At 38.5% G+C, this 11,156-nt stretch overlaps 2 protein-coding genes across 2 annotated transcripts in view; one reads left to right on the forward strand and one right to left on the reverse strand.

Annotated features, from left to right (window-relative positions):
- The window catches only part of LOC140946708 (EGF-like repeat and discoidin I-like domain-containing protein 3), an 11,688-nt gene extending 7,718 nt beyond the window's left edge, over positions 1–3,970 (reverse strand). The window contains exons 1-5 of the mRNA XM_073395812.1: positions 3,464–3,970; positions 2,604–2,869; positions 1,826–1,952; positions 1,259–1,393; positions 672–782 (exon numbers count right to left, since the gene is read on the reverse strand). Of these exons, the coding sequence (XP_073251913.1) occupies positions 672–782; positions 1,259–1,393; positions 1,826–1,952; positions 2,604–2,869; positions 3,464–3,536 (712 nt within the window). The 5' untranslated portion in view covers positions 3,537–3,970. The remainder of the gene's footprint in view (positions 1–671; positions 783–1,258; positions 1,394–1,825; positions 1,953–2,603; positions 2,870–3,463) is intronic.
- A 644-nt stretch (positions 3,971–4,614) lies between these two features.
- Positions 4,615–10,909, forward strand: LOC140946410 (neuronal acetylcholine receptor subunit alpha-2-like). Its single transcript, XM_073395523.1, has 9 exons — positions 4,615–4,938; positions 5,809–5,945; positions 6,088–6,132; positions 6,826–6,935; positions 7,542–7,777; positions 8,096–8,408; positions 9,225–9,336; positions 9,615–9,702; positions 10,504–10,909. The coding sequence occupies exons 1-9, from the start codon at positions 4,866–4,868 to the stop codon at positions 10,788–10,790; spliced, it is 1,401 nt and encodes a 466-aa protein (XP_073251624.1). The 5' UTR covers positions 4,615–4,865; the 3' UTR covers positions 10,791–10,909.
- Positions 10,910–11,156: the final 247 nt, after the last annotated feature.

Raw genomic sequence — 11,156 nt, forward strand, 5'->3', positions numbered from 1 at the left:
AGTTGAATTCCTAAGGACTTTATCCAGTTTCAAAACGAGAAAGGAAAATTCGTCGTCGTATGTTTACGTCCTCCATAAAAAGTCGCTTTAGGGGGTTTCACGTCGCAGTCACGCAGTAAACGTCAAAGAAATGTACTAAGAACAGGGGCGGATCCAGGATTTTTTTTAGGAGGGGGTGCACTCGTCTCTTGCTCTCCTCAACACCAATAAACTACATAGTTTTTTTTTGCAGAATACCAGTTGTATTAGAAAATCGCAGGTCATCTCAGGGGGAAGGGGGGGTGCGCACCCCCTGCACCTTCCCCTGCCCCTGAAGAAAGTGTGATGCACGTGCAAAGCTGTTGTTTTGCTCATAAAAACAATTGTTTTTTTGACGTTATCGTTTTCGCCTTCGTCGCGTTTGCTTAAGCTCCGTTAGCCTGCGTAGCATGGCGGTTTCGGGAGCACGACTAAGCGGCGAAGCAGCAGAAAAATAATCAAGTTGCTCCCGCCCCAATCTCCTTGCAGTTTCTCTCCCCTCGCCCGCCTTTATTATTGAGCGCGCCCAACCAAAACCGCCATGCTACGCAGGCTAAAGCTCCCTAACAGCGCACAGTAAACAGAACGATGCATGTTACACAAAGCCTTGTTACAAGTAATCTGATTAACGACCTCTAAAAATATTCACTGACCTTTACACGGTCCAATATCAATGCACTCACAACGGAATGAACCATGTTCATTCACACATTTCTCGTTAGGTGAACAGTTATTCAAGCTGGAGGACCCACATTCGTCAACATCTAAACAACACGCAAAAACATGTTAATGGTTACACCCTGCGAGGGTAACTTTTAAAACAAAACATCCGTTCGTTCTCTAAACTGCGTAGGAACAAATATGATGCCAAAAATTTATACGCAAAAGTAATAACGTTGTGAGTCTGGGAGTAGTTATTATGAATAATAAAAAAGGTTGTTGAATCATTCAACTTAGTATGTTTAATGCACCTTTCCATTTTTTTTCAAAGGTTATTACTTTCAACAAATGGATCGAAGGAGCAGACAGGTGGAACAGGAGGTCATTATTAGGAATAATAACCCACTCTTCCATTTCAGTGGCCACAATAATGACCTGCTGATTCTAAAACCATAGAAAGGTCCACTACACCGGATAATGCCCTTCTTAAAAAAATCAATAATAACCTCTCCCTACGCGCTCGGTCACTATTCTTAAGAAGGCATCGAAGCTGTTAGAATATTCCCCTTAAAATACTGACCTTTACAGATAGTACCTTCTTTAACAAAACCGGGGAGACATTCACAACGAAACGAACCAGGCTCATTGATGCATTTCATGCCCCCCGGCATACCTAGCTTGCAGGTGTGCAAATCCTTAGCGCATTCATCAATATCTGTCAACATTGAATAAGAATGGCGATTTAAAAAAAGAAGTAGAAAAACACCTTTTTTAGTTCTACAGAAAATAAGAGTCAAACCATCGTAATTTGTCTCAGTGGCTCTCTTGGGAGTTTAAAGCAAGTTTAAAGCAAGCTAACAGCTTTCTTCCCATTGAAGATTTTCATGCACGTGGCCAGCATTTATGCAAATTTAAGCGAGCAAAAGGAAGCGTTCACACTAGAAAAGAATTCAACTCCCAGAAGAATTGTTCGGAATACCCACATGGCCGCCGTTTATATTGTTTTCGAACATCAGTATGGCCGCCCTGACGTCATGTGAAATTACTCTATATTTGCAAGGGTGCAATGAACTATAAACTTGGCTCTCGAGCCTTCGTTAATGCGAAGAATATGAGTTGTTTCATGCATCTAGCTTCTGCATATTACCTGTACAGTTGTCGTTTACAAACTTGAACCCATCGCGACAGACACATCTGTAGCGTTTTTCTGTGAACCCAACTTCACATAACTCGTTTTCTCCTGGGCACGGATCATCGTTAATTTGGCAAAAGTTCTGAGTTAAAAAGATACCCCATTAGATATTTTATTAATTTGCAGCCTTAAATTTGATGTGCATTATTTGTTTTTCAAGTTCTCCGGCATATACTACATCACAAAAGTTAATCCGCAACGTGGGTTCCACAGTCTATATCCTTCAGCACCTTTATCACAATCTCCATTACCATTGTTATCAGCACATCTCATTTCTTGGAATCGCTATTTTCAAAATCACATCGTCAACATCATCATCAGAATCATAACTATCGTCATCATTATTAATAACAATACCAAGAACAGAATTATGATACATCTGTTATCATCAGCATTATCAACATCATTATCATCCCTAACAACAGCGCCAAAATCAACATCATCATCATCATCAACAACAACAACAAAAATCATCATCATCAAAACCATTATCATCATCTTCATCGCCTCCATCACCATCATTGTCATCTATATTGCCACCATCATTCATCATTATCTGCAGCAGCACTAGTAATATGGTCATCATCATTATCATCATCAACATCACCATCAGCATCGTCATCATCATCATATGCAACGAAAACGTCATGATCATCATCGTTATTAGATGTATGTCCTGAATCGTTATCGTCATCATTCAGTACGTACGAATCAAAAGCCAGTTTTAACATACCTCAATAGCAAAGTGAATGTAATGTTCCTTCTTTTTCAGCGAAGACAGTGAAGGGCTCTCGTCAGTGGCATTGTTAAGTTCGCATGTTCTTGTATGAGCACCTCCAGGACCCACGTTAATAGACACGCATTTTGGTTCCAAAAAACATTTCACCCTGCAGCCCCCTTCATTGAGTACCTTTTCAGTTCTAATCACGTGATCTGGAAGCACTCTGCCTGGTATGGGTTCCTTGAATATTATGATACGGTTGTATTCTATCGACAAAACTGACAAAAAAGGTAAAACATAGATCATGAGCCCATCGCGACAAATTCGCTCTAGAAAATTGCCAAACTATATTACAACGAATTTTACACCTCCACCATCCAAATGCTGTATCATCATATATCTCCGCAGCTGCATGTTGTAAATTTATGTAGTTATTTTGTCTTCAATAAAACATTATAGCCCTGTAGTTTTTTTCTCTACAGAATGAAGATTTTTAAAGACCTTCATATTGTTGTCTTGTCACAGTTTGAAACAACTTAAACACTAAATAGATAGAATCTTAACTTCTTTTTTGGAAATTGCTTTCAGTGGTAATACTATATTATAATTAGTAAATCTGAATGAATGAGAAACTGTTTCCCTGTTTGCAACAACTAGTACTTATTTTCTGCGAGGAAAAGCCTGAACATTTCACACTGAAAAACGCACCCATTTAACTACAGGGAAATTTATATATGGTTTACAGGCTATTATTTAGGTTAAGAGTTTGTATGTCATACAAGTTTCTCGGATTATTGAAATACGAAAAAACAATAAAAGCTCAAAAATATATAAGGGCAAAAAGATTGCCTGCAGATGAGAACAAAACTTACCACTACATAAAGAAGTGCAAAAAATAAGCCAAGTAATCCATGCAAGTAAAAGAGACGAATTTATAGACGCCATGAAAGTTCACCTAACTAGTTACCGTGGAACTGGTGTTGGGCTCAATATCTCCTTTTTTAATATTACCTGTTTTGTGCCGTTCAGTATTCATTAATAAAACATTTCGAAAACATACGCGCCCTTGTTTAAGCCTACGTCTTGGTAAAAGTGGAATTTTTTTAAGTAAGTAAGGTAGGATTTTTGCAAACTGTGGGTAAACTAATTGAAATTTTATTCGACTAACAGAGAGGTCAGTGTCGATAAGAGTCAATTACTGATCGTCAAATTACCCGTCCTCTTTCGTTTCTCTAGGTTTCATTAGTCAAAAACAAAGTAAGGAAGAAGGAAGAATTACCATACATGACCATGAGAACTTCCTTAAGAAAGATTATGATAAATATTTATTGTTAGGGCTTTGGCAGGTGATGTCGTTTTCTTTTGTTTTTGTTTTGTTTTTTTTTTTTTTTTCATAATATAGCCACCGGAATGATGCAGTGAAAGGCAAATATCTATACCGCTCAGTGCTTTTAAGTTTTAATGCGTGACCCATTTACGTGTATATTAAGTATTTATCAGATACTTACACATAGGGCATTGTAGCTGTGGTTTTCAACAATTTCAAGTCAATGCAAATCACCGTGGAAACCAACGTACCCTTAAAATTGCAAATCGTCTCGTGTAACATCACCTTTAGCAACGACGATGGCGACGGCAACTAGAACGACTAAAAAGCAGTAGATTTAATTAGCAAAACAACAACTTTGCACGTGCATCACTCTTTTTTGCACATTTCTTCGCCGTCACTGCACGACTTCGACGTGAAAATGCCTAATTTCACATTTTATGGAGGACGTAAACAAGCGACGACGAATTTTTCCTTCAATTTCTCTTTCTAAACTTTGGTGCAGTCATCAAGAAATCAACTCCAGGGAAATTCCTCTTTATTTGACACATTTGCACGGCTTTTAGGTAGAACAGATGCTTTATGTAAAGTTATTTGATAAAATTAGCGTGGGTAAATAAAGTTTTCACTCACTCACACCGAATTAGAATAAACGCAACAAAGTTCAAAACAACGCAGAATTCAGTTCAAAGGTAACATTTTGGCTGCCGTCGCTGTTGTCGAAGCTAAAGCTCCCTGGTCTACTTCCAATATGCATGGCTAATAGCTGCGACCACTAACAAGTTTCTGATAATAAGTGAGTTTGATTGCAGCCACCTGCAAACACCAGTCGAACCAGACAAATAAAGGGCGACGTCAAAATTCAACTATGCATACAGAATATAAGCAAACACACCAATAAATTTAAGTTTCTGCAATCAGACGAAACTCCCGTATGGCCAATTAACATGAATTTTGCCACATTTGACGAACTGCTTTCTGCTCGACTTTTGCTTTTGATGGCGGGGTATTTTGGACAAGGTACCATAAACAAATAGACATATCTTTTTAAAAAAATAGAAATTGCAATATTTTTTAAAATAAGCGATCTTTGATGCTGTCGTGAAAGCAGGAAGGGGAAGCGCAAACTGGAAGGGAATAATTTGCCTTCCAGGCAAAGCTAGCAATACTTTGAACCAACAATTTTTTAAACGTTTTTGCCCTGGTGTTAAATATTGTAGGTTTTTACGTATACGTTGTAACAGTTAATTCGCTGCTTTTGAACGCAGTTTCTGAGAAATAATTCCAGTTTGTATTTATTTATTATTTAATTCCAGTTTGTATTCTAATGCAAGTGTAGTTTTACGGCAAGAGAATAGCTGTTTCCCTATTACCGTTCACTCTAAAGTCGTGAGTAATATTTCCAACTTATTGTGTTTCCGAGAGACTTTGCAGGAGATTGCTACCGACTTTAAAATTTAATAATAATTGAATACTAATTTTTACATATTTTAGAGAACACGGCAACAGCAAGCTGTAAAAGACTTTCGTCTTGAAAGTCTGCTGATTTTTTATGCACTGACAAGAAAACGATCATTTTCATAACATTCGATGAACACTTATTGCTGTAGTTAAACTACCAAACTGCTAAGCTGATGTTTGTTTTCTGGGCGTCAGTACTGTCAATTTTGCCTGTCAATTTGTGTTATGATTTTAAATTATTTGGATAAAGTCGATGTAAATAGGACTGTAAAAGACTCCGAATAAAACATTGTCTTGTCTTGTCTTGTCTGTTATCCAGCAACACAATTCTCCATAAGGCCTATCGATAAAGCCGTCAGCTGACTGCAGTAAAACGGAAGCAGCACATTTAGAAAAATAACTTAATAATTATTTTTTTTCAATCTTTAGTTATGAGCTTTCAAGAAAGAGCACTTGTCGAGAAGCTACTGGAGAATTATCACACAGGGCTCCGGCCTGTCATCTCTAATAGCTCCCAGCCAACGACAGTTAATCTTAGTCTCAGACTGGTGCAGATCTTTGAAATGGTGAGTAAGATAGATCATAGGTACTCAATGTGTGCTCAGTTGAGATCTGAGAAAACTAAACTTTTACGTTTAGGCAATGAAAATCGAAGCAGTGTCTTGATACAGCTGGATTAAGGAAAGTTTCTTTTTATAAATTTTACAGGATGTAAAAAAACAGGTTATTATCACAAGTGTATGGCTCAAGCAGGTACGTACGCGAAGTAGCTGTTAAGACGCTAACATCATCATCATCATCAACATCATCATCATCATCATCATCATTATTTAGTAAATCGTCACCAGATTCGTCTTCATCTTCGTTTTTTGTCATATTTGTATCTCAATTTGTCTTCCTTGTAGTTTTTCATAAAAATGACAGCCTGTTAGTTCAAATAAATGCACTTGTCAATATAATGGCATGAAAGGTGATCTGACGAAAGGATATATAAGAGCCTAACATTCTTTTTGTCATCATTATTAGAGTCAAGATTTGGGTTAATCATAAATTATTTTTAAGAAGAGCAAGGCTTGTCTAACCATATACAAATGCCTAAGATTCAGAATTGAACTCATCATTCTTGCAAATTACAATTCTGAGAAATACTGAAACTTACTCGCTAAATCATTCTCGAGCAAAGGGCTACAGTAGAAGCCAAAACCTTCATCTTCACAACAGATTGGTCTAGAAACTAAATTTTAAATATTTCTCCAGAAAGAAGGATTGAACAATACTTATAAAGGAAAGAACAGTTGGTTAAGGAAGTTATCAGTGGACAAACATTATGATATAAAGGGTGAAATAGAACAAAATATGTCAGAAATCGTTCGGTTTTAGGCACTCGTTAACAAGTTGAGAAGTAATCTAGACCTTGTCCTACATCATTTTGTTTGTTTTCTAAAGGCCTGGTATGACCCAGCTTTGCGGTGGAATAAATCTGAGTTTGGTTGGATCGATGAGGTCAGCTTGTCTCCTAGTGACGTTTGGGTACCAGATACTGTACTGCTGAACAAGTATGCTTATTATAAATAAATAACTTAATTAATTAATTAATTAATTAGGAGCCGTTAAAAGATATTTTCTCTCGGATGATCTAGTTCTGGCCCTGAGGAAGGCTAATTTTGTTAGCCGAAATATTGGCCCATAATAGATCAGCCCTTTGCCTTAGTGCCAGCCCTGCATTCAGTTTTGTTTTAATTAATTAACTAGTTAGTTAAATTAATTCAGTATCAAAGACACATTTGAAAAAGTTGATGTAAATTTGATAGTCTTCTTAACCTGTTCGAGCTTTCAACAATTTCCTTGCATTCTAACTCAAATAACTGAGATTTATGAACAAAAAGAGGGTGAGTATTCAAAAATGAATGTTTAACGAAAAAACCGTCAGGGATGCTTGACACTTGTACTTCAACAGCTGATGAGCTGTTATTCAGTAAAGAAATATCAAACAGTGTCAAATGCTTTTTGTAAAAAACACAAAAACAAACGTTTCGAGTTTATGATCCTACTTCAGTGTGAAAAAAAGACCGTTGTACAGTACTAACAATACCAGAGACATAAGCATCTGCGTCTGTATAAAGGTGGAGAAATTAGAATAACTGCTTTTCGTTTTTTTCTAGCGCTGATACTAGCCACATGGGTGAACCTGTGGGAATGAACAACCCACTGTTGATTACTTCCCATGGCACAGTCCGCTGGCTGGCGCCTATTATCCTCAAGAGTTCCTGCAAACTCAGTGTCCGTTATTTTCCATTCGACGAGCAGTTCTGCAGGCTCAAGTTTGCGTCCTGGACTTATAGCAATAGCTCTTTGCGTCTTGTGTCAGAAGAAACTGAAATCCTACAGAACTATACTGGTAAATTACACACTCTGAATAAAGGTTGACTGTTTAATTCTTAAAACTCCAACAACAACAACATCATCATCATTATCATCATCATCATCATCATCATCATCATCATCATTATCAACATGAGTCGGTAAGAATCTTATTTGAGTTAATCTTCCCGTGCGTACATCTTCCAAATCTCACGCTACGCTTCCGTGGAAAACTGCGCTCAACAACGCTAAATATTTTAAACGGTCTATCTCAACATTCAACACTGCATGACGCACTGTTCGATTGAATGTTGAGCCGTGTGTCACGAGTCTAATCAAGGTTTCTCTTTCACAGAAAGCGGCGAATGGTACCTGGAAAAAGTCTACCATCTGAATTCAACAAGCAAAGCAACGCACTTGAGCGAGGAAAGCAAGTCAGCCGTGACGTATGTGATTCACATACGCCGTGAGGTGTTCTACTACTTCGTCTACCTCATCACGCCTTGTATGGTGACGTCATTTATGACGTTAATCCTATTTACACTACCCCCTGAGAGTGGTGAACGGATGGTAATGGGCGTCACAATTCTGTTATCACTCGCCGTGTTCTATTTGTTAGCTTCGACTCACATTCCCGAGACATCAGAGGTGGTACCTTTGATTGGCAGGTATGGTGACGTCATTTATGACGTTAATCTTATTCACACTACCCCTTGATAGTGGTGAACTGATGGTAATGGGCGTCATAATTCTGTTATCACTCACCGTGTTCTATTTGTTAGCTTCGACTCACATTCCCGAGACATCAGAGGTGGTACCTTTGATTGGCAGGTATGGTGACGTCATTTATGACGTTAACCCTAATAACACTACCCTGATAGTGGTGAACGGATGGTAATGGGCGTCACAATTCTGTTATTACTCACCGTGTTCTATTTGTTAGCTTCGACTCATATCCCTGAGACGTCAGAGGTCGTACTTTTGATTGGCAGGTATGGGATGATGGGTGAGTCTATGGAGATAAAAAAAAAGATTATTAATTTATATTTTTTGTTATTTTTGATTTACCGAAATTCGCCACAGTGAATCAATTCGTCCGGATGGGGATAAAACAGGACTTGCGTCCCAGTTGATATTTCCCTCTTCATTACCCAGCCAGCCCATGAAAGATTGTCCAAATTAATATATACTCGGAATTAATTGAATATTACACTATCATTATTAATATTTACGACTGTGACTTAAACTTTTTAAAGGGACAACTTTCTTTCGAAAATGTTCGTGAAATCTTTCTGACATTTTTTCTACAACTATTTGACAACACCATTTGCTTACGTAAATCAGGACGAACCAACCAATCGTCAAGATCTCTACACATCTTACATAAAAAAATTTATCGTTAACTTTTCAATGGCACAAGCGTTGAGTAAGTTAAGAAAGTTTGAGAAGTGATGTAGTACTATTTTGTATTTATCTCACGACAGATACTACTCGCTGACCATCATAGAAATCGCATGCGCACTGGGACTGACTTGCTGGGTGCTACGGTTTCATCACTACAACACATCAGTCGGGAAAGTACCAAAATGGGTCAGGGTATGAGCAACATAGTCATAACTTCCCCTAATTTCAGTGGCGGATCCAGGGGAGGGGCCCTAGGGGCCCTCCCCCCCCCCTTATTTTTAGACCAAAATGAGGCTCGAAGGCCCGACCGCCCCTCTCCCCTGAGATATGACCGCCACCCCCCCCCCCCCCCCCACTTATCTGAAGGTCTGGATCGGCCATTGAAAATTTAATGAGCTTTTATAACATTTAGATATTTACGCCGATCTTTGAAGTTTGTACAGATGGTCGCACGTCTGTTTTTCTTTAAGGTTTATATTCTCGGATATGTTGCAAGAATGGTGCGCTACGAGGTCCCAAAGAAACCTCAAACAGAGAACGGTGGAGTTGGAGAGGAAGGTGAGTCCCATTCTAGTCATTCTTTCTTTAATTTTCAATGCAGTACGTTTTATCAGTTGACATTGTTGGAAAGTCTAACCGATCAGACCGCATAGCTTTTTCGGTAACTTCATCAAAATTTCACCAACCTCATCCAAAAACCAACTCTTCGGTCATAAAATCCCAAAGTGTAAACGTTTATGTCGTTTTATACAAGTCTAGTCTTTGAAAACTGCCAAGTTATGACCGAATTACAAGTAATTTACAGCTACCAACAAATCCTTGAGGTCTTAACTCAGGGAGGTGGAATGGCTGAGCTTAGCTGTAAAAATGAAAAATAATGCCGTCCCTCAATTACCCCCGTTGAGTTTGGATAATTTGCTGATTATGGATATGATTGCTGATAAAAGCAAAAGAAACGATATGGACAACATAGATTATATAAATCTGCCACGTTGTCTAACCATTCACATGTGATATGTGACGGAAACCGTAGATTCAATAGACTGCGAGCAGTCTCTTATTTTTCTTTGCAAAGTTACTGCACGAGAAACTCAAGCACGCAAGCGCGCCGCGAGCCGCGATAAACGAGGGCTCGTCTGGTCCTAATCCCTTATTGTAACATATAAAAAATCAATCGCGCTGGCTGAGATAAAAACTAGACGGATTTTAAGAGAAAAGGCGGACTGCAAGCAGTCTATAGATTCAACAACTGCTCAATACCGATTTTACGACCAATCCATTGGTGTAATGCTAATGAACGAGGTAACAAGGAAAAATTTAAAATGCGACTTATTTCAAGTTCTGTTAAAAAAATTTCAGACGAAGGAGACAACGCTGTAACCATGAGCGACAGTGACGGCGGCTCCCGCATTCGTAGACGTCTTCCCAGAGAACCTAGCGGCATCACCATGATGGCAGAAAGGGTGTTGAAGAAACAAGATGAGGAGAGGGTACAAGAAGAATGGCAGCTTGCTGCACGTGTCATCAACCGGCTCTTCTTGATTTGTTATCTTGTGGCTGTTGTTCTCTCCATATTTGGCATCTTCTTGCAAGTTCCTGGAGTTATTATCTCCAGGCCTTCTCCGCCAACTTCGGACGATGAATAGTTATACTTCTGGCAGTCTCCCTTAACCTTTAACCCCGAATATCCACATACAAATTCTCCAAACTGATCTCCATGTATTTCTTTCAAGAGTAGTTGAGAGAGTTTGGTTTAAGATCAACGCATTCTCCCTATTGTAATCTATTTAGTAATTCTCAAAACCCATTACTCTTAAAGATCTGCTAATGTTTTAGGAGAAAATTGAAGTTGGTCACGCTTGGGACCTAAAGGGTTGAGCTGGCTTTGCTACGAGGATTGTGCCGTTTTATGTCAATAGATATGAAGAAAATTTTATCCAGAAGCACCATAATACTTTTAACCACAATACTTAACCATAATACTTTTTTCGCGATTTCTGCAGGCAATGAGT

The sequence above is a fragment of the Porites lutea genome, chromosome 8 (genome assembly GCF_958299795.1).
Source record: "Porites lutea chromosome 8, jaPorLute2.1, whole genome shotgun sequence".
NCBI lineage: Eukaryota > Metazoa > Cnidaria > Anthozoa > Scleractinia > Poritidae > Porites > Porites lutea.